The sequence below is a fragment of the Pelobates fuscus genome, chromosome 8 (assembly GCF_036172605.1).
Source record: "Pelobates fuscus isolate aPelFus1 chromosome 8, aPelFus1.pri, whole genome shotgun sequence".
Classification (NCBI taxonomy): Eukaryota; Metazoa; Chordata; class Amphibia; order Anura; family Pelobatidae; genus Pelobates; species Pelobates fuscus.
In genome coordinates, this window is record NC_086324.1 from 42,697,330 (window position 1) to 42,721,379 (window position 24,050).

Here is a 24,050-nt window from a genome sequence, read left to right on the forward strand (position 1 = left end):
TCCTTACAATAGCTTGATCCACAGAGCAATTCTTTATATAAAGACTCTGATAAAATAAGACACTATCCTTGTGAAGGTACTAGGCTCCCATGTCAGTCCTATGGAGAAAATAGGATATAAGCCAAGCAGCAATCATTTCATAAGTGCTACTACGGTAAATCTATATCCATAAACAAAATAAAGAAAACATTGAAATAATTTGAAAACACAAGCTTAAAAAGACAGGGAAGTTGATATTTTCTGATAACTGAGAGACACAACAGCAGGCTATACTATTGCAAGCCAAACAAAACAAAAAAAATAAAAAAGACAAATTTGGAAATTAGCACATTTCTGGTGCTGTCAGATTTGAAGCAACACTCCAAGCACCATAACCATTGCAGTGAAATAAGAGTAAACTTTAAATTCTGGATGGAAAATGAAAACAGAATATTTAGCAAAATAAAAATCGGGAAAAATTGAAGTGAGACTTTCCACAAAAGCACTCTTAGTGTGTCACCATGATCACACCAGCTAGTTAAGACTACCTCCAAACATGACGCAATCATGTAACATTCCAAAATGATGGATGCAAAATATTGGAATAAAAAAATAAAAAAATTAAACTATGTTTTCATATGGTACAGTACAAAGTAAATCAATAATTAAAAGAAGGTGGGAGAAAGGGCAATGCAAAATGCAAACCGTTTATATAAAAATAAAAAAAAAGGTTTAAGGGATACCATAGTGCCAGGAATACAAAGCTGTATTTATTTACTTACCTGATTCCAGCGCCAAAGACCCTCGGCACTGGGGCGCAGCTCTGCCTCCTCCGAAGTTCCTTAACACATGGGCGCTAATGCGTATGCGCAGCGAGTGCATTAGGCCTCCCTATAGGAAAGCATTGAATCAATGCTTTCCTATGGGGAAATAGCCGACGCTTGATGTCCTCATGCAGAGTGTGAGGACGTCCAGCGTAAGATACCGGAGCAAAAGTCTGCTAGGATTCAGAAAGCATCTCCAGTGGCTGCCTGGAAGACTTACTGCTGCAATGTAAGCATTGCAGTTTCTCTAGAACAATGTTTTACAATGCAGCACTAAGTGCAATAGGGACATTGCACCAAGACCACTTCAATGAGCTGAAGTGGTTTGGGTGCCTATAGTGTCCCTTTAAGATGCACAATACACAACTTGACATATGCTCAATAAACAACTTTACATTAATGTTCAAACTTGCCCTTACTGCCATGATTTCATAAATCTCAACCACTGTACAGTCATCTTAATGAAGGTCATGGATCAGTTAAATAACAAGTCTGGGGTCTATCCACAACACTCCAAATTGTAGCGCGTTGAAATTGTGCAAATTGTACAGTTTAGTCAAAAATAGATTTGGCATGGTTTTCTAATTTCACTATAGTAACATCTTGGCTATTTTCGAGTAGATTTTTGGTTCACTGTAGTTCAGAGTTTGGAGAAACAAAAAACACCTGTGTTAAAAGAACACTGTAGGCAACTAGAGCAGTTCATCTCAACGCCTTGTCCCCCTGTTTAAACCCTGTAATGAAAACATTGCCGTCCTACAGGGTTAATCTGCCTCTAGTAGCGGTCATGCTTCCTATTTTGATTAGATTGACACAGAGCTGTCTTTTGCTGTGCATGCGCAATAGCTTTTCAATGATTTCCAATAGAAAAGCATTGGATTGGCTGAGATCATTGATCTTGATGATGCCAGCCAAAGAGGCAGAGCTTCACAGAGGAGACCAACGCTTTGAGAGAGAAAAGGTAAATAAACAACCTTTTTTTCCAACCTAGAAGTGTGAGCCCGTTCACCTAAATGGTTAGTAGGGCACTATAGCGTTGGGAATACACATTTGAATTCCTAACGCTATAGTGTTCCTGTAAGCCAATAGGAACATGCAATTCTGGTCAGTTGTTAAGGCCCTGAGGACTGGTTTCAGGAACACTGCTTTACAGAGTAATTAATGAATAAGCAATAATCAAAACAGAACATTTAAGATGCACACATGTATACACCCACCATATCATAACGTAGACATATCTTAACTTGACAAGTCCCAAACAACGATTCTACTCTAAAAATGTTACAGTTAATGTTACAGTTAGAACATTTTTTGCATTAAACTCAGAGGATCTTATTCCAGACTTCAATTGTAAAGACTGTACAAATATCTGTGACCAAGTGACAAATACAAGAATACCACTTGCAGAGCTCTACAGAAGTCTAAATGTGACTTACGCATGAGATGAAAGAGGCCATCACAAGCGCTGATGTTGGACAGGAAAGCATTCCCCAGGCCTTGTCCTGCACTGGCTCCCTTCACGAGACCCGCTATATCCACCACGTTTAGAAAGGCTGGGACTTTGCTTTAGAATAGAGAAATTGCTGTGAATTACTGAGCACAAAAACATTTCTCAACTGAAAAGATAGACTGGTACATTGGACCACACACTTGGGATACAGCTAAAAACAACAAACAAACAAAAATACACCATTTTAGATAGATGTTTTCCTTTAATACAGGGATTTCCAACCCAGTGCTCAAGTACCCCCCCCCCCCCCCCCCCCTACCAGTCCAGGATTAAGGTATTATCCAGTTGTGTCAATGGTGTTTGTTTTTTGTTTTTTTTTAAACACATCTTAGACACAACTGGGTAACCCGTAAATCCTGGACGAGAACCACTGCTTATATATATTATATTTCTGGGTTCCCATTTCCCTACAATAGAGCTAAAAAAAACACAACTATAACTCTCCTTATTCCATCTCCTTGACAGATTCTTCACTGCAACCCAAGAAGCACCTCCAGTGGTCATGTGAGGAGTGGCCACAGGAGTTATCCCTAGGGGGCAATGTAAACACTGCCTTTCCTCTGAAAAGGCAGTGTTTGCATGAAAATGCCTGGAGGTAATGATTATACTCACCAGAAGAACTACATTAAGCTGTAATTGTTCTGGTGACTATAGTGTTCCTTTAAGATGTTTAAATTCAAGATACACTACTTTCTGTCCAAATGACTGGGGGAAGGTATATTTAAATCCTCTCCTTTTTTACCCTGTTCAGCTTTACTCAGCCAGGGACTCCTGAAATCAAGCATTCCAATATGACTTGAGCCTCTGAACATTGTATGACCAAAGTCAAAATCAAAGTAAAATCTACAATGTATTTTGTTCACACCTGTTTGCCTATTACATTTTACCACAATTGTGATATATATTTTGGTTTACTTTGTTTTGCTGAGAATCAGTCTGCTCAACTATCCACAATCCTAAAGGAATGTCGTTATAACGATCACTAATTATCAGGAGAGCAACCTCAAATTTTTGACTGGTACCCTGTGGGCAACTGGCCTTCAGTTTACTGCAAGGCTGACGTTTCGAACCAGTTCTAGGTTGACTGTTATTTAAAACTCGAAACACAGTGATAATGAAATATATACACAAACATATCTATATCTACAAACCCACTCGCAAGTATGCTCACTGTAAACAAATGAACATAAGTTTAAAAGTTTGAGAAATTAGAGATCGTGATTTGTTTATCTGCGTTGCTAAGGTTCATGGGTTCAACTAAACTTTGCTTCCGAAAACAATTTATTTAAATACACTCAAAAATAATTATAACTGAAGTATCTTGACACAAATATTGCATGGAAACCTTAGACTGGTTCTGCCATCTGTTTTCTTAAAGGCACACAGTGAGAAACAAACTGAAGCCATGTTTAGACATACCTTACAGGTTTATGGAATTGGCACAGGAAGTCAAATCTATCATCTGGAATAGGTACTCTACTTTCATTTGGGTTAATTGTGCAAAATGGGAAGTTTTCTGCCGCAGCTTGGCTCTTAGTCAACACATTAAAAAAAGTTGATTTCCTGCGAAAACGAAGGGAAAGCATGTGGGAATTATTTTATATTTCAAGGCACTCCTTAGTACAGTATGTGCTCATATTAAACAGGATTAACATCAAATAACATCATTACATTTCCTCACAACAAAGGCATTGCACAGAACAGTTAATATTTGCTTTAAATTTCCTGTGTACCCAAGAATGAAAATGTAATAAACAGAAACTTTTGAAGAACTGTATTTTACTTGAAAAGAAAAGGGTTTGATTTCCATCTATATACTTGCCAAACAACAATGTAGGGCAACTATGGGGCACCATGGTGTGTTTTTTTTTAGGTTTTTTGAATAATATTGTTACAGTGTGGTGACTTTGATCTTTATGTATAGTATAAGGTGCAACTACTCATTTAGTTTATTCACAGCACTAATAATTACCATTGTCAGTAATAGAGGCACCTCATGTAATCAGTGGTGAAGTCCACTTATGTGTATGTGCACCTCATCCAAAGCAGAGAGGGTCACATGACCTTTTGAAAGCTAGTAGAGAGCAGTAATATTGAGCATATGATTTAAAAGGACACTACAGGCACCTAGACCATTTCAGCTCATTGAAGAGGTCTGGGTGCAGTATCACTATTGCACTTAGTGCTGCAATGTAAAACGTTGCAGTTCCAGAGAAACTGAAATGTTTATATTGCAGCACTAAGTCTGCCTCCAGTGGCGGTCTACCAGACAGGCCAGACAGCGCTTCCTGCATCCAAACTGACCTTTGGTCTGGTAAATGATGCTGGATGTCCTCACGCTCTGCATGAGGGCATCCAGTATCAGATTAATCCCCATAGGAAAGCATTGATTTAAAGCTTTCCTATGGGGAGGTCTAATGCACGCGACATTTGCCTCACATGCGCAATAGCACCCGCTCAGAGAAGGTGGAGCTGCGACCCAACGCAGAGAGACATTGGGGCTGGGATAAGGTAAGTAAATAAAGGCTTTTTAACCTTTTATTCACCAGGGATGCAGAGACAGCTTTGTATTCCTGGCACTTATAGTATCCCTTTAAATATTTACAGTCAAAAGCAGTGAGAACACTAATGCAGTAAGCAGGGGGATGGGAGTAACCTGTAAAACAAGAGGGGTGGCTGAACAGACACTAAACAGCATGAGGAGAGATACAGGAGAATATTGTATCGAAATAACAAAATGAGAACACACTCCTACATCACAGAAATGTAGACAAATACTAGCAAAAACATTGCACTCCACGCAATACATCTACATTCTCTCGTGCGGATACTCTACACACAAATAACACCCAACATCCTCTTACACACCATTACTCCACATAAATACACCTCTGCATTTGCATACTTGCGCTTCACACAAACAAAACCACTAACCCAGCATTCACAAAATTGCTCACATATAAATTCATCAAAACACACGCGCTATATCAGGGCTTGAGAAATTAGTTGGAAAAGGGTAAATTTTCAGCGACAAAATTACGATTATTACAGGGAGACTATAGTCAACAGAATTACTACAGCTGTACAGTGGTTCTGGAGTCTATAGCCAGTCTCTGCTGACTTTTCAATTTAAACACTGCCTTTTCAGAGAACCGTTTTAGTTTTTGCTTTGTAACTCATCTGGAATCCAGCCCCAGTCAAAGCTCCTGGCAACACTTTGAAAGCCTCTTTGTATTGCCACAGAGAAGCCTGTGATTGGACCGTTTTTCTGGATCATAGCAAATGTGCGCAATTCAAGCCAATGAGGGGAGGGAGTGAGAATGTTTCACATACATACTCCTACCACCATGACAACGTCAAATCACTGAAGTGGTCATTGTGGTTGGAGTAACCATTTAATAGGTGTAAACATATAGAGCAAGTCATTTTAAAGCAGTCTAGGACAGGGGTAGACAACCTATGGCACGTGTGCCATGCACGGCACTCGAGGTATCTTTGCACAGCACTCAAGGCTGCTAGAGCCAAACAGTCCTCTCTGGCCTATCAGGAGTCCCAGTGGAACTTCAGATACCTGCTCATGCTAAAAAATGGCAAAGGGGCAATCGTCATTTTATGCATCTCAGATCACTTCCTCCCAGCACTTGTAAATGTGAATATGTAGAGCAGCCTGCAGCAGCTATCACAGTTCCTGCCCTTGACCTGTACCTGGTCAGCCAATGGAACCCAAGGAAGCCATCCACATCCCCTCATACAAATAATACGAACAGCTCACACACAAACACAACATCACTTACAATCTAAATACACGCACACAAGCAGCCTCTCACATGCAAAACCCCAAGCAGCCACACACATACACACCCCACCAAACACACAATGTGACATGTCCATCAACACACTCAATTCCATAAGAAGCCCCCATAAACAGCCAACATTCATAGGTATCGTACACAATATCACAAACTACTCGTGAACATATACAATATAACAGCTTATATACGCACAAATACAACGCTACAAAGCAACTTCAGTATAAATAACACAAGCAGAATACGGCAACATGCACACCTACATTTAAAAAAAGTAAGACCGGCATTCTACGGGCTATCACAATCTTATTTTGGCAAAGTGCTGCTATAAGGTTGCCTACCCCTGGTCTAGGTTATTCATTAAACTCTAACATGTATCAACTTGAAATTCAAATGACTGGCTTTTAGGTTAAAATACCTGTAAAAACTTCTAAACTCCGCTATATTCACATCTTTGCTATTTCAGACTAAATTTTGAAATTTGGATCTCTATTTGCTACAACACAGACTTTAGTGAGACAGAAAAGGCCAGTGTACTACTTATAGAAGCATACAACAAAAAATGCTCTCAAAGAAAAACTCTGCAATCAGTCATATTTAACAGGGAAATCTGAATCAATTCTGCAGTACAGCTTTGAAACACAACTCAGGAAGAGGAGCAAAGCCAGTGAACCACTCATGCTCCTATTCCTGAGTTGTTTCAAAGCTGTTGTATACAGCAGACACATACTCCAAGGAATCCATGTATAAAGTGGAATTATGAGGCAAAAATGTGGTTCTTTGTTGAGCTCACTTGCATTAGTGAGAGCACTGTTAAAGTGAGATTTCTGTGGGAAAAGCAAGTCTTATGGCTTGACTGGTGTGTGTTTTTGTGTTTAGCAATGTATAAACTATCCACTTACTTCTGGTGGAAGGAGCTTTTCGCGCGCGCATGCACACACGCAAAAATAAAAACTATGGTGGGGAACAAAAGTGATTAAAACCCCTTCCACCTGAAGTTAGTGGATAGTCAATATATTGTTAAACACCAGAATCCCTTGCAGTAATAACATAACTGCAAATTTGCGAGATTGCTATGGGAAAAGCAAGTCTTATGGCTTGACTAGTGTGCAGATCTGTGTTATATACACTGCTCAAAAAAATAAAGGGAACACAAAAATAACACATCCTAGATCTGAATGAATTATTCTTCTGAAATACTTTATTCTTTACATAGTTGAATGCGCTGACAACAAAATCACACAAAAATAAAAAAAAATGGAAATCAAATGTTTCAACCCATGGAGGTCTGGATTTGGAGTCACACTCAAAATTAAAGTGGAAAAACACACTACAGGCTGATCCAACTTTGATGTAATGTCCTTAAAACAAGTCAAAATGAGGCTCAGTAGTGTGCGTGTGGCCTCCACGTGCCTGTATGACCTCCCTACAACGCCTGTGCATGCTCCTGATGAGGTGGCAGATGGTATCCTGAGGGATCTCCTCCCAGACCTGGACTAAAGCATCTGCCAACTCCTGGACAGTCTGTGGTGCAACGTGACGTTGGTGGATGGAGCGAGACATGATGTCCCAGATGTGATCAATTGGATTCAGGTCTGGGGAACGGGCGGGCCAGTCCATAACATCAATGCCTTCGTCTTGCAGGAACTGCTGACACACTCCAGCCACATGAGGTCTAGCATTGTCTTGCATTAGGAGGAACCCAGGGCCAACCGCACCAGCATATGGTCTCACAAGGGGTCTGAGGATCTCATCTCGGTACCTAATGGCAGTCAGGCTACGGCTGAAAATTCTATAAAGAGAACATACAAAAAAACACAATAGTGTGATACAGTAAATACAATGTATCTTGCGCTAGTAATAAATGCACTCATGAGATGATGTAGATAAAAGCGCTCATAAGGTGCCTCTCTCCCCTGATGGTATGGGGGGCTAGTAATCTCCCTTCCAATACGGAATAGCTGAAAGGTACACGGGACTCCGAATAGGATCAAACTCCAAATCTTATTATATAAAAGGTGAAATAAACACCATTAAGATCAATATTAGAAATGCGGTATTAGGTCCTAATACCGCATTTCTAATATTGATCTTAATGGTGTTTATTTCACCTTTTATATAATAAAAAGATTTGGAGTTTGATCCTATTCGGAGTCCCGTGTACCTTTCAACTATTCCGTATTGGAAGGGAGATTACTAGCCCCCATACCATCAGGGGAGGCACCTTATGAGTGCTTTTATCTACATCATCTCGTGAGTGCATTTATTACTAGCGCAAGATACATTGTATTTACTGTATCACACTATTGTGTTTTTTTTGTATGTTCTCTTTATAGAATTTTCAGCCGTATCCCGCTTTGGTTGTGTTTTTTTTACATTTGTAAAGATCGTTTGTTGTGGATAACGATCCCGGGAGGCTTAACCAAAGTTAAGTAATTTTACACTACTTTGTGGTGTTTATACCTGTTGGTTCTTTTGTTACCTCTGGCGAGCACATGGAGGGCTGTGCGACCCCCCAAAAGAAATGCCACCCCACACCATTACTGACCCACTGCCAAACCAGTCATGCTGGAGGATGTTGCAGGCAGCAGAACGTTCTTCACACCGTCTCCAGACTCTGTCACGTCTGTCACATGTGCTCAGTGTGAACAGCACAGGGCACCAGTGGCGAATTTGCCAATCTTAATGTTCTCTGGCAAATGCCAAACGTCCTGCACGTTGTTGGGCTGAAGTGTGATTGACTTGGAGTTACATTGTGTTATTTAAAGGGAAACTCCAGTGCCAGGAAAACTATCCGTTTTCCTGGCACTGGAGGGTCAATCTCCCTCCCACCCCCCAATCCACCGGTTACTGAAGGGGTGAAAACCCCTTGAGTGACTTACCTGAGGCAGCGGCGATGTCCCTCGTCGCTGTCTCCGCCTCCGCGACGCTCCTCCTCTTCATTGCGTCGGCCGGTGGGCGAGACTGATCTCGCCCACCGGCCGAGGGGACCTAATGCGCTTACACGGCAATGCCGCGCATGCGCATTACGTCTCCCCATAGGAAAGAATTGAAAAATCATTTCAATGCTTTCCTATGGGGTTTTGAGCGACGCTGGAGGTCCTCACACAGCGTGAGGACGTCCAGCAACGCTCTAGCACAGGTTTCCTGTGCTAGAACCCAGGAAGTGACCTCTAGTGGCTGTCTAATAGACAGCCACTAGAGGTGGAGTTAACCCTGCAATGTAATTATTGCAGTTTATAAAAAACTGCAATAATTACACTTGCAGGGTTAATAGTAGTGGGAGTTGGCACCCAGACCACTCCAATGAGCAGAAGTGGTCTGGGTGCCTAGAGTGTCCCTTTAAGTGTTCCCTTTATTTTTTTTGAGCAGTGTGTGTATATACATATATATACATATATATATATATATATATATATATATACATACACACACATATATGCACAGACTATTTATAATCAAGATTCACCTACCCGACATTTGGCAATCCAACTATCCCAATCTTCAGTGAAGTCCCAAATCTTCCAATGATTGGATGCTGTTTTGGTCCGTTGTCTGCCTTCTTCGGTGGCATCTATATAAAAATAAAAAAAAAAGTGTAAAATATAAAATTGAACTTTTTATTCTTCAGGGTTTACCCTTAGAAATCAAGTTGGATTTCCATATGATTTACTTTTTTGGGAGCCATTATCACATAGCTTGGTAAACCAATATCAAATTAAACAGAAAGCTAAGCTGGCAAATAAGGCTTCGTTGCAGACGAATATGCCATCCCAACAGATCAATCCTTACAACTGAACCAGAAGTGGCAGTAACACACACACACAACTTGCTAAGAATAACTGCTACTCTCGACGGGCAGGACTGCAGCACGCATGCTGAGTATGCAGTTTCAGAAAAGGACACCTGATGCCATCAATAAGGCAAGCTGACATTAACCTGGCAATCAGCAGAGCTGGAATTGCTCACTACGAAACACAGCACTGCATTGTACTGAATGCCAGGGCAATGAATGGACTCAGGACCGGAAGTCTTACCCATGTGTCAGTACAAAAATCTATCAAGAATGTTGTTACTGATCATCTTTGAACATGGTCAGATTCATTAGAATAAAACAGTAATTGCCATGAGGGGGATGGGGGATTATGTGTCACAGTTCCTACAAACACAACTATTATTTACAAGATACAAAACAGCAATTCACATGTCACGTCTGATTACTACAAAATCTAACAATTCAATATAATCAGTCAATCTTTTTATTCCCTGTATTTAGGTACTCCAGTTAATTATTCTGTATTTACAATTTGCTTATGCTAATATGTTTGCATCAGTCAAAAAACAAAAACAAACATCTAGATATACAAGCACAAACCAAAAGGAATTTTTTTCCTAGAGTAGTGTGATTGTACCAGTTGGCACCTAAGGAACTCGTTCCATATAAACACAGTATCACACAACACCTCTGGTTAATTAGTAATTACCGCTCTTCAAAACTTACGGACCACTGTAAAAAACCTGAGGGTAATTAAATAACAAAATATATTGACTTGAAAATCAAATAGCAAAATGTTGGCAAATATAGTCAAACTGTCACTATAGTTTAGTTGGAGAATTTCTCCAGATCAGCACTATTTATTATTAGTTATCATTTTTAGCATTTACATAGTGCCAACATATTGCGCATCCGTCTCACAATATTACACCAAAACAGACTTCTAACTTGACTGATAATTCTCCCCAAATCATTCAGCAGTATCTGTGAGCTCTCGTACTGGAGTATTAACATGCATCAATAGAGTAGTGTTCTGCTACCAGGCTTCCCCAAACTCCGGACCTCCAGATGTTGCTGAACTACAACTCCCATGATTCTATGAATGAAATAGATAGAATCGTATAAGTTGTAGTTTAGCAAAAAAATCCTGTCCTATTGTGTTTTATACCCCACCTCCTATAGAATGTAAGTTCGTTTGAGCAGGGCCCTCTTCAACCTATCGTTCCTGTAAGTTTTCTTGTAATTGTCCTATTTATAGTTAAATCCCCCCCTCATAATATTGTAAAGCGCTACGGAATTTGTTGGCGCTATATAAATGGCAATAATAATAATATGGACAGCCGGAGTTTGGGGAAGCCTGTGCTAAACCTTGGGCCCTGAACTAGTGCTGTTCTGCTGTCTCACAGGCCCCCTAAATCAGGAGTGACCAAAAGCCAGAGCCACAGCACTAAAACTACAAATACCATGATGCTTTGCCAGCCAAAATAGCTGTGGCTTTATAATAGCTGCCTGAATGCCTTGTAATGGTTAATATGTGAAGGTGATCACTGGGAACATTGCAGTCTGGTCAGGTCATGCAGACAGGGCTCTCCTATGCCAGACATGGCTAACATGTGTGACTACAGCAGTTGTGGACTACATTTCCCATGATGCTCAGCCAGCCATGCAGCTGTCTGAGCATCACGGGAAATGTAGTCCTCCACATCGTGGCTTTGGGGCAGCGTCCCTGTCAGGCCTGCTGCACATGGCTTCCCGGAGTGTTTGCTGCCCTGGGAATGTCGGTCTCGCCAACACTCACCCTGGCTGCGGGTCACGTGTTCTCCCCGGCGGTATCGGAGGGTGTATAAGGCGGAAGGCGTGTGTGTGGAGTCGTAGCTCGCTCGCTCAGCAGCAGCAGCCGGCGTCCCAGAGACCGGAAAGGGCGGGGAGAGCGCGTGACACGTTCACTCAACTAGCGCTTCCGATTGGCTGTCAGCGCGGGGTGAAAGGTCAGTGCGTGGAGCTGGCCATGCTGTCGGCTAACCTGCCCAGAGCACGCTCAGAGCTGGAGGCCAACATGGCCAGGCATGGCTGTACGTACACAGAAATAATGTCTGTATTACAGCACATACACCACACAATAAAACATGGAAAATCACCTGTAACCTGTCTCAACATCTTATATTCATGGGATACTCTATTTATTTATTCATTTTATGTTAAATAAATTAAAGTTGCACCATTCCCCCCCCCCCCCTACAATTTGTATTTTCTTAAAGATTGAATGTTTATTAAATACTCATTTTGACTGTGTTGGAATTTCATAGAAATTCCAACCCAGTCAAGAGATATACTGAGACAAGGTAGGGACTATATTTTTATTTTTATTTTTAAACTTTTTTTAAGACTCTAGGTGAAGTTACGCAGGGAATTGGTTCTTGCATGATCCTCCATAGACCTCGATGCAGAACAACGGTGGCATCTGCTCAGCTGAAAAGGAGCAGACGGAGAAAGATGATAGTGCCTGCGTGGAACAGGTTCAGATATCTCAACTTCTTTACCTGCCCCCAGCGGCAGTGTAACTGTTGGGGTCTTTGCGAATTTGGAAAAGTTCCCAGACGGTTACAGTATCACTTAAAGGAACATATAGTCACCTAAATTACTTTAGCTAAATAAAGCAGTTTTAGTGTATAGATCATTCCCCTGCAATTTCACTGCTCAATTCACTGTCATTTAGGAGTTAAATCATGTTGTTTCTGTTTATGCAGCCCTAGCCACACCTCCCCTGGTTATGATTGACAGAGCCTGCATGAAAAAACTGGTTTCACTTTCAAACAGATGTAATTTACCTTAAATAATTGTATCTCAATCTCTAAATTGAACTTTAATCCCATACAGGAGGCTCTTGCAGGGTCTAGCAAGCTATTAACATAGCAGGGGATAAGAAAATCTTAATTAAACAGAACTTTCAATAAAGAAAGCCTAAATAGGGCTCTCTTTACAGGAAGTGTTTATGGAAGGCTGTGCAAGTCACATGCAGGGAGGTGTGACTAGGGTTCATAAACAAAGGGATTTAACTCCTAAATGGCAGAGGATTGAGCAGTGAGGCTGCAGGGGCACGTGCTATACACCAAAACTGCTTCATTAAGCTAAAGTTGTTCAGGTGACTATAGTGTCCCTTTAATTAGTATAGAAAAGAGGGACAGAGAGATTTGGGCCCAACATTGGGACTGTCCCTTCTAAATAGGGACACTTGGGAGGTATGTAGCAGTGCTGAACTAAGGGAGTAGATTTATGCAACTAAAATCTAATTTAGAACATGAACAGACCTCACAACTGTCCCAATTTTCAGTTCCTGTCCCAATTTTCAGTTCCTTTCCCAGTTTACTTCCCTGGTGTTCTGCTTTTGGAGACACCAGGAAACTGTCCTCAACAACAATCATAGTATGAAACCATGCTCCCTGCATGTCTGCACTCAGTGAACCGGCCTGCTTGATTGTCAGGGATCCAGGCGCTTATTCAGAACCACCTATCTCTAAAAAAAAAAAGTGGATGGTGTGCTTTACAGTTTTACCTGCTAACTGATCTATAACAATATATACACCATATACATTTCCTTTTTGTTCCTTTACAACAAGCATGTCAAACTTGCGGCCCACAATGACTATCTTTGCCGCCCGCCTGCCCTGGGGCCGCATTGTGCTGTGGCAGTAACCAGCCACAAGACAGAAAAGATCTTTCCTGTCTGCCCTACCACGGCCGATCGCGTGCTCCAACGGCCACAAGAGCGCTAAGCATTAGTCCACGACGGCCACCGGATATGCGCATACAGCATGTGAAGTCAAGGAGATGCTCATTGGCCGCGCAGCGTTTTGCCACACGTGCACAGTAGCCTTGATTATCTCGGCCAAAGTGAAGAACATACTCCTAGGACTTCAAAATCAACAAGATAACGTAATTTGTTTTTTACAGCTGTGCAACAGCATACGTTCACCACTTCACTTCCATTACCAAACTTTTATGTCAAGGTGGTTGGACTGAAACATTGGTTTTATTCAAATGCACGTCTCCTTAAAATAAATTCACTCTTTTGTTTACTTTGAAGCCCTACAAGCGTGAGGACGTCAACTGTAAGTTAGGCTACTTTTTTTTTTCTCTCTATATATATACTGTACTTTTATAAATAAACCCACGTTTCTATGAAAAATTAAGTTTTTGTTTTTTTGTGGCCCACATAAACTTAAATCTTGTTTATTTGTCCAGTCTTAGCCTTTGAGTTTGACATGCTTGCTTTACAATACCCCATGTGCTGATGCAGAGAGTTGGTTCTTCACTCCTTCTGAACACAGACTATACGTATTACATGCCATGTGTAATCATGCTCTAACAATACATGACTGTTTCAATGGGGGAAGCGGGCACAGGGGACCCCTGCATCCACATGTGTTGGACATGCCCTAAAGAGCAGCATTTCTAGTGAGAGGTGAAATGACTACTGGAAAGAGTATTTCAGAGACCATTTGAGCTGGACCTCTGGCTTTCCTTTTGTCTAGACCTATAGATGTTTTTTATAGAAACACTCAGAAATTGTACAACAAAATTACCTTGGCAGCCAGACAAACAATGGCAGCCCAATGGTTAAAAGTGAGTTCTATTTTGACCTAATGTTTATAATATACACTAAGATTCTTTTGTTCTGTTGTTTTATATATTAAATGTTATCATACTGTGATTGTTGGTTTTATTTTATGCACAGTATAGACTTATAGTTCATTTATTGTCACATGGATTTTTTTTCTCTTTTGTTTGGTTATTGTAAGCTGCAAGCTACAATTTTCTTCCACTGTTATTGTGGGTTTAGACCATTATTTCCCACAAAAAATTAATCTAGTTGCAACTTTCAAGTAAAGTTATTTAATATAAGTAATTACATAATGGTAAATAAAAAAATACTTAAGTGAAAATAATAGGCAGCATGGGTTCACCAGGGCAATTATATCCTACCCCTTCACTAGTTTTTCACCCTCCCAGGGCCAGATTAAGAGCCCAGTGGGCCGGGTGCTGACAATTTTAAGGGGCCTAATTACAGAATCTTATTGACCAAAAACACTAAAACATTCATTCCTCTGAAGCGTTGTGTATCAGGCCCTGGGGAGATAGCTAAGCGGACAAGGGCACATGTAGGAGTGTGGGGATAGATGCATGGGATTGGCTGGGAAAGAGTGTGTGGGTGGGATTATGTTCTGTGTAAGTTAGTGTGGGGGGAGGTCTTACCTCAGTGCCACTTGGGATTCGGGCCAGCAAACCGCTTCCTTTCCCGGCAGGTTGTTGTTTTCCAGGCCGTATTTCTGACAGTCAGTGTTTTGTGGCTATGTGCCCCCCACACGGGTGGCTCTTAATGTCACCCTCCTGGGTAAGCTGGCCTTGCCTGTCGTGTTGCCTTTGGGGCGGTATGGGGTTTTCCTTTTGGGCCTCCGTTAATGGTGGCTTGTGCAATTAGGCCCCCTAAGTCCCTTCCACTGACTTCCACCTGTTTCCGCTGCAGCGGGTTTGGGGGTTTTGGGGCCTAATTCGTTTTTCCATGGTGTGCTGACTCTTGCTCGGTAAGCTGGCAAGCATTGGGGCTCTTGCTGACTCTGGCTGTCTTGGAGCTTCCCCATGCTGGTGGCATGGTAGGCGTGGAGTACCCAACTCCCGGACAGGTGGGTAGTTTTTTCCTTTGGGACAATCGTGTGGTGGTACCCTCTGCCCCGGTGGTACCCTGGTTCTGGTGCCGAGCTCGGCGCTGCTGGAGTCTGGAAGTGTCTGGTCAGGCGGGGTTTTTCCCGGGGGGTTCTATCTTGTTCACGGTAGGACGTACTTCATGCTCAGCGGGGCCAAATTATAAGGCAGTGGAGACGTGGTCGCTCGGTCTAGCAGACTGATGAAGCGGGTCCATGGGTCGATCTCTGAGGCGGCGTGGGGCCCTCTACAGTTAAGTGTGACCGATCAGGCCGGATGAGAGCATTTCTTTGGCGGCTTCCCATTCATGTTACGGTCATCTGCAGGTGGGAAGGAGTTTTGGTGGATCGAGTAAGCATCGGAAGGGACTTTCGCCGCTCGACGGCTGTTGTATTTGGGAAAGGTAAGTTGGTAGCGGTTGGCTGATTCATCAATAGAATCTGTTCCGTTCTTGGATGTTGCGGAGTTGACATAACCGGGCCATTTCTGCTTTCTCTTGAGGTGAATTGAATGCACAGGGTACTGGTTAGGCTCCTAACAGGGTGTGCTGGGTTCCCAGGATAGTTGGAAATATACCGTCCCAATTGGGGGGGGCGCCGGGTTCCCACATGTGTCCTGTTTTTTCTTCGGTGGGGGCTATTCCGACCCTGGGTTATTCGGCCTCCTCTCCCCTTGTTTGGTTCTCGAAGCCGGGTTTTCTCGCCTGCGTCCATGTCGTTGGGGTGCTCCAATTGGGGCTAGAATTCCTGGGTAAGGATGGTGGTGAGTTCAGGGGGTATTCAGTCCGGTTTGGGGCGGCTACAGACGCCGCCAGGCTGGGCGTGCTTGTGCCACTGGTTCACAGGGCTTGGATGGTGGGGGTCAGGGTGGTAGGTTCCTTGGGTTCACCCTGCCAGTCTCCGAATGGATTTCTCCCTGCGGTTACTGTCTCCACCCCCCCTCACCCTGGAATAAAGAGGGTGGGATGCTCATATGTCATTTGGGACAGGAGGTGGGGGGCGAGTGATTGGATCTTACGCCTTCGGGAGTGGAGGTTCGGTGGTCTAGCGCCTGATACATGAGGGAGGTGTGGCTCCTCCTCTTTCTGGGTCAGCTGTCCCGCCTCCTAGGGGTACCGGGGGTTTTTGTCATCTGTCTGGGTGGAATGATCTGGATTCGGTGGCTGTTTGGGATTTGGGTGTTCTTAAATCTGGACATGTTACGCATTCTGTTTCTTACCAGAGGTTCTCAGGGGCCGGGCTTAAGCTAACGCTCGTTCCTGTTGGCAGTGCGCTCAGCAATGTGAGTGCCCTGGTGCGATGCTGTCGGAAATCGGACAAGATGGGTTTCTAGGTTTGGCTTAAGGGATTCCAATTCGCCTTGGGGTTTGGCTGGATGTGGCTTAGTTATCTCGAGGGGATGGGTGCGCTTGCTGGAGGTCGGACAAGGCCTATGTTAACGGTGCACTGAGGAAGACTCCGGCTGGAGTTGAAACTCGGTTGCTGCTAGACCAAAGTATTGTATCTGGGACTTTTTCTTATTTACTCTGCAGTGTTTTATTTAGGCTTGGTGCCTAGTATATATTACTATTTATACACTGCTTATTGTTTTAATTGTTTATTTGTTCAATACATTTTGGATTCTGCACTTTGTATCCTGTGCTGCTCCCCTCAAGGGTATTGTTTTAGCCTTTTTAGGCTCCCTCCTGCATATTATATAGAGCCTGGGACTGCTTTAAATCCTGTGAGTTTTACTCTACATAAGGGGTCTAGCATTATGTATATACAGGGAGTGCAGAATTATTAGGCAAATGAGTATTTTGACCACATCATCCTCTTTATGCATGTTGTCTTACTCCAAGCTGTATAGGCTCGAAAGCCTACTACCAATTAAGCATATTAGGTGACGTGCATCTCTGTAATGATAAGGGGTGTGGTCTAATGACATCAACACCCTATATCAGGTGTGCATAATTATTAGGCAACTTCCTTTTCTTTTGTCAAAATGGGTCAAAAGAAGGACTTGACAGGCTCAGAAAAGTCAAAAATAGTGAGATATCTTGCAGAGGGATGCAGCACTCTTAAAATTGCAAAGCTTCTGAAGCGTGATCATCGAACAATCAAGCGTTTCATTCAAAATAGTCAACAGGGTCGCAAGAAGCGTGTGGAGAAACCAAGGCGCAAAATAACTGCCCATGAACTGAGAAAAGTCAAGCGTGCAGCTGCCAAGATGCCACTTGCCACCAGTTTGGCCATATTTCAGAGCTGCAACATCACTGGAGTGCCCAAAAGCACAAGGTGTGCAATACTCAGAGACATGGCCAAGGTAAGAAAGGCTGAAAGACGACCACCACTGAACAAGACACACAAGCTGAAACGTCAAGACTGGGCCAAGAAATATCTCAAGACTGATTTTTCTAAAGTTTTATGGACTGATGAAATGAGAGTGAGTCTTGATGGGCTAGATGGATGGGCCCGTGGCTGGATTGGTAAAGGGCAGAGAGCTCCAGTCCGACTCAGACGCCAGCAAGGTGGAGGTGGAGTACTGGTTTGGGCTGGTATCATCAAAGATGAGCTTGTGGGGCCTTTTCGGGTTGAGGATGGAGTCAAGCTCAACTCCCAGTCCTACTGCCAGTTTCTGGAAGACACCTTCTTCAAGCAGTGGTACAGGAAGAAGTCTGCATCCTTCAAGAAAAACATAATTTTCATGCAGGACAATGCTCCATCACACGCGTCCAAGTACTCCACAGCGTGGCTGGCAAGAAAGGGTATAAAAGAAGTAAATCTAATGACATGGCCTCCTTGTTCACCTGATCTGAACCCCATTGAGAACCTGTGGTCCATCATCAAATGTGAGATTTACAAGGAGGGAAAACAGTACACCTCTCTGAACAGTGTCTGGGAGGCTGTGGTTGCTGCTGCACGCAATGTTGATGGTGAACAGATCAAAACACTAACAGAATCCATGGATGGCAGGCTTTTGAGTGTCCTTGCAAAGAAAGGTGGCTATATTGGTCACTGATTTGTTTTTGTTATGTTTTTGAATGTCAGAAATGTATATTTGTGAATGTTGAGATGTTATATTGGTTTCACTGGTAAAAATAAATAATTGAAATGGGTATATATTTGTTTTTTGTTAAGTTGCCTAATAATTATGCACAGTAATAGTCACCTGCACACACAGATATCCCCCTAAAATAGCTATAACTAAAAACAAACTAAAAACTACTTCCAAAAATATTCAGCTTTGATATTAATGAGTTTTTTTGGGTTCATTGAGAACATGGTTGTTGTTCAATAATAAAATTAATCCTCAAAAATACAACTTGCCTAATAATTCTGCACTCCCTGTATATATGTTATGTTATTTGTGTTTTTTAGATTGATCCCGAATTGTTATTTCATTTACTGGTGCAGTATTTATTCTATGTTAATCTAGCGCCGCAAGAAGTGGTGGAACAGGCCATGGCTGGTTGTGGTGGGGTTCCGCGCTGATTTTAGGTGTAAAACAGCGGGGTTGTGGCGGGGGTATGTCCTTGCCAATTGAGTTTAAGGGGTTACGTTTAAGTATATGGAATGAGATGAACAAGTTTTTAAGGTCTCAACCTCTCCTGCTTCAAAGGTTTAACATTAGGTTGCCTGAGGTCTCGTGCCCATCGAGCGTGGATAAGGTCGGCTGATGGCGGGCATTGGAAACATATGATTTTTATGACGAGGGGGGAGGTGAGAGGAAGTGGTGATTAGGAACCACTGTATGTTTATTGGCAAGGACGGTTGGGTCACTGTATAACACTATGTGTGGAGTTATATATTTATTTATGTTAATTTATGCTTATTTATGTCTAACGTTTTGGTTACAGAAAAAGAAGAGATTTAATAAATAAAGTTATGGATGTGTTATGCAGTAATTTAGTTTGTGATAATAAATGCTGTGGCCTGTTTCATCCATACTAAGTGGTCTTTCGTTATTGGGGGGTTGAATGGGGTTAGATTTTGTTCTAGGCTGCATCGCGATTCCCCACTACGTACATACATGGTGGAGATGGTGCCGGAGAGAAACCCGTAGGATGCAGCTATAAGAAAACTCAGATTCTCTTAAAACATTCTCTTAAAACTTAAATCTCTCTCTCTAATTCATGCTTTCATCTTTCAAGTAATTCCATACCCCCCTAACAGCGGTGTTCAGTGAAGCAGGAAGTCAGTGGGCGGTGTAAAAGGCTGGGCCACTGATGCGAATCATGTAATCAGAACTCCCAAAAGGGACGAACCTGCCCAAAGAAGTGGAAGGCTAGCCTGGCATGAATGCATGTCAGGCTGCCTGTCAATCATGCATGCTGGCCAACAGCATCCTGAGCTTGGCATAAATGCGTCTAATGATGCACTCGCTCCATGCTTTCCCTAGCACTCACATGTCTACCTGTCTTCTTACCTTCTTACTATCAGGCAGAAGCTCCTGGTATACAGTCTGAGACAGAGAAAATGTGGATGTAGTGAGTGTAGAAGAAAGGAAACATGCCACAGTGTTAGGGAGACCAAAGTCAGCATTACCTTAAATGATCACTATAGGGTCAGGAACACAGACATGTATTCCTGACCCTATAGTGTTAAAACCACCATCTAGCGCCCCTGGGCCCCTCATGCCTCCATAAATATAGAAAAATCTTACTGTATTCAAGCCAGAAGCTGTAGATCTGCATGCTGTTTGCCTAAAAAAAAAAAAAAAAACAAGCAGTCTGCTGGCATCATGAGAAGTGGTAGCCTGATCCAATTACAATGCCTCCCCATAGGATTGGCTGAGACTGAGAAGGAGGCAGATCAGCGGCAGAGCCAGCATGATTCCAACACAGCCCTGGCCAATCAGCATCTCCTCATAGAGAGGAATTTAATCAATGGATCTCTATGAGGAAAGTTCAGTGACTGTATGCAAAGGGAGGAGATACTGAATGTTTGGATGCATTTTAGGCAACCATGACCCAGGTAGGATCTCTAACAGCCATCTGAAGAGTGGCCAGTGATGTTATCACTAGTCTGTAATGTAAACACTGCATTTTCTCTGAAAAGACTGTGTTTACAGCAAAAATCCTGAAGGTAATGATTCTACTCACCAGAAAAAAATAAATAAGCTGTAGTCGTTCTGGTGACTATAGTGTCACTTTATCTAATTTAATTTCAGCTAGTCCACACACACTTTGTTTCCATATATCATGCTTAAGTTTCTATACTTAAAGGACCACTCTAGTGCCAAGAAAACATACTCGTTTTCCTGGCACTAGAGTGCCCTGAGGGTGCCCCCACCCTCAGGGTCCCCCTCCCGCCCGGCTCGGGAAAGGGGAAAAGGGGTAAAACTTACCTTTTTCCAGCGCTGGGCGGAGAGCTCTCCTCCTCCTCTCCGCCTCCATTCCGCGCCGTCGGCTGAATGCGCACGCTCTGTCAATCATAGCCAGAGGAGGTGTGGCTAGGGCTGCATAAACAGAAACAAAGTGATTTAACTCCTAAATGACAGTGAATTGAGCCGTGAAATTGCAGGGGAATGATCTATACACTAAAACTGCTTTATTTAGCTAAAGTAATTTAGGTGACTATAGTGTTCCTTTAACAAACACTTTCCTTAGTCCAACATTTAAAGAGACACTACAGACCTCTAAATCAATTTAGCTTGCTGAAAAGCTTTATGTGTGAACTATTTTTTCTATTTTGGAAAAAGTGCAGATTTCAATAGAAATTAACTTTTTTATAAATTAACCTGGTTACACTCCCACTGGCTTTTCTTTTTTTATATATATAAATCTTTATTTTCATATTTTTTTTTTTTTTTAAAGTTCATTCAAATGCAGATACAGCTTACATATTATATTTAGCATGGTACAAAAAAAAGATACTTTGAAATAATACAAAATACAGTACCATAGTGATACTAATAATAGTAATCAAATTGATGATGATAATTATAAATAGCAAACGGACCGTGCTTCTAATAGGCCTCTAGTATTCTACTGTATCTGCAGCCATACAAAAATACCATACATATAATGCATCCTGTCCAAGCATACGTCTCATTCTCTCTACTGTCTACGCAAAGCTATCACTGTGAGGGGGGGACAGGGGGGGGGGGGGTTAGTAGATCGTCAGTAAATCTAACCCAAGGGGCCCAGATTTCATTATATTTTTCTTTTGAAATTTTAGCTATCCCAGCTTCCATGTTACATTGGTAATCAATCTGTGTGCATATATCCTGCCAGTTTAACGCACCCATATTTCTCCAGTTTCTAGCCATCACTATTTTTATTGCCATACAGATATGAATCCAAAGAGTTTTTAGTTTTATATTGCTTCTTGGAATATCTAAATGGAACAAAAACATTTGAGGTGTGATCTCAGTCCGAGTTTCAAACATAAAATCTGCCAGTTTCGATAGAATTATTTTCATAGGCTTCAACTCCTCACAGTCCCACCAGATGTGGGGGAATGAACCTAACTCCCTACCGCATCTCCAACAATCTGGCAGGAGTGTGGGTTGGAACCTATGAAGGCGAGTTGGCACCAGATACCATCGGTATACTAATTTGAAGTACACTTCCTGTATATTTACCCCATGTATATATCTTTTTACTGCTTGTACTCCCATCAACCAGTCCTCCAGCGGGGATAAAAAATTAAGTTCTTGCTCCCATTTATACATTGCTGGCGCTTTATCTATCTGCCTTTGGCTTCTTACGAATTTATTATATCTAGAGGCAATTTTTTTTTTATATTGAAGTTCTACAAACTGGTCCATTGGGGAACTTTCCGAAAAGTCTTTTCCCATAGTAAAGGGAAAGGGACAACCGGTCCTGTTTCTTCCTGGTTTGGTTAGCCTATTGTAACTGAACTCAAGAGGCAGTAATTGCACAGAGGACCTGCCTTGCAAGGAATTCTCATGAAGCTTCATTGGGAAGTCTGTGATTGGACAGCCACAGAAAGTCAGTGAGCAGGCCGATGGCCTGTCACAGGGAGCCCAGCAGGTTGCCAGCTGGCCACCTAAGGGCTCCGCCGGAACGGCGCCTATGAAGCAAGGCAGAGTAGGAACCTGCTTATCCCAGAGGCAGATGCCTACTCTGCACCAATATACCGGCCGGCTGAGGAAGGAGGCAGGCGGCGAGGGAGCGCTGTCTGAGCTGATTATCTTCCTGCTCCCTCGCGCGCCCTCTGTGCTGATGCCGGGAGCCGGAATATTATGTCATACCGGCCCCGCACCACTAAACAGTGCGACGGAAGAGAGAGGAGCAGGAATATCATGTAAGTCACTGGACCCCGTGGAGAGGACCCAGAAAACTCCTAAAGGTAGGAGCAACGAACAATACAATTAATTTGTGAGTGTGTGTGCAAGACTGTGTGCTTTTGTCAGTAAGTGTGTGTGTCTGTCAGTGTGACTGTCAGTATGTATGTGTCTGTCAGTCAGTGAGTAGTGATGTAACGAACTATTCGCTGGCGAATAGTTCCCGGCGAACATAGCGTGTTCGCGTTCGCCACGGCGGGCGAACACATGCACGGTTCGATCCGCCCCCTATTCGTCATCATTGAGTAAATTTTGACCCTGTGCCTCACGGTCAGCAGACACATTCCAGCAAATTAGCAGCAGACCCTCCCTTCCAGACCCTCCCACCTCCTGTACAGCATCCATTTTAGATTAATTCTGAAGCTGCATTCTTAGATAGAGGAGGGAAAGTGCTGCTCATTTGATAGGGAAATTGATAGCTAGGCTAGGGTATTCAGTTTCCAGTATAGTCCTGAAGGGCTCATCTGATCTCTGCTGTAAGGACAGCACCCCAAAAAGCCCTTTTTAGGGCTGGAACATCAGTCTGCTTTTTTTTTTATTTTATTTTTTCTGTGTAATGTAATTGCAGTTGCCTGCCTGCCAGCTTCTGTGTCAGGCTCACAGTGGATACTGTGCCCACTTGCCCAGTGCCACCATTCATATCTGGTGTCACAATAGCTTAAGCTTGCATTTAAAAACAAAACATTTTTTTTCACTGTAATAGATTGAATAGCAGTTAGTTGTCTGCAAGCGTCTGGGTGTCAGGCCTTCAGCGTGTACTCTGCCAACCTCTGCAAGTGCACTTTGCCACTCATATCTGGTGTCACTATAGCGTGCCTTTAAAAAGAAAAAAGTTTTTCACTGTAAGCTAATAGCAGTTAGTTGTCTTCAAGCGTCTGGGTGTCAGGCCTTCAGCGTGTACTCTGCCAACCTCTGCAAGTACACTTTGCCACTCATATCTGGTGTCACTATAGCGTGCCTTTAAAAAGAAAAAAGTTTTTCACTGTAAGCTAATAGCAGTCAGTGTGCTTAAAGCGGGTGTCAGGCCTTCAGCATGTACTCTGCCAACCTCTGCAAGTGCACTTTGCCACTCATATCTGGTGTCACTATAGCGTGCCTTTAAAAAAAAAAAGTTTTTCACTGTAAGCTAATAGCAGTCAGTGTCCTTAAAGCGGGTGTGT

The 24,050-nt window shown here is 42.6% G+C and overlaps 1 protein-coding gene across 2 annotated transcripts in view; it reads right to left on the reverse strand.

Moving 5' to 3' along the window:
• OLA1 (Obg like ATPase 1) overlaps positions 1-11,838 on the reverse strand; it is a 144,022-nt gene extending 132,184 nt beyond the window's left edge. Inside the window, exons 1-4 of one of the 2 annotated variants that reach the window (XM_063429743.1) lie at positions 11,696-11,838; positions 9,596-9,696; positions 3,733-3,876; positions 2,240-2,367 (exon numbers count right to left, since the gene is read on the reverse strand). In XM_063429743.1, the coding sequence (XP_063285813.1) occupies positions 2,240-2,367; positions 3,733-3,876; positions 9,596-9,696 (373 nt within the window). In that variant the 5' untranslated portion in view covers positions 11,696-11,838. Of the gene's footprint in view, positions 1-2,239; positions 2,368-3,732; positions 3,877-9,595; positions 9,697-9,795; positions 9,917-11,695 lie in introns of those variants that run through there. The other variant, XM_063429742.1, reaches the window with a different exon arrangement.
• Positions 11,839-24,050: the final 12,212 nt, after the last annotated feature.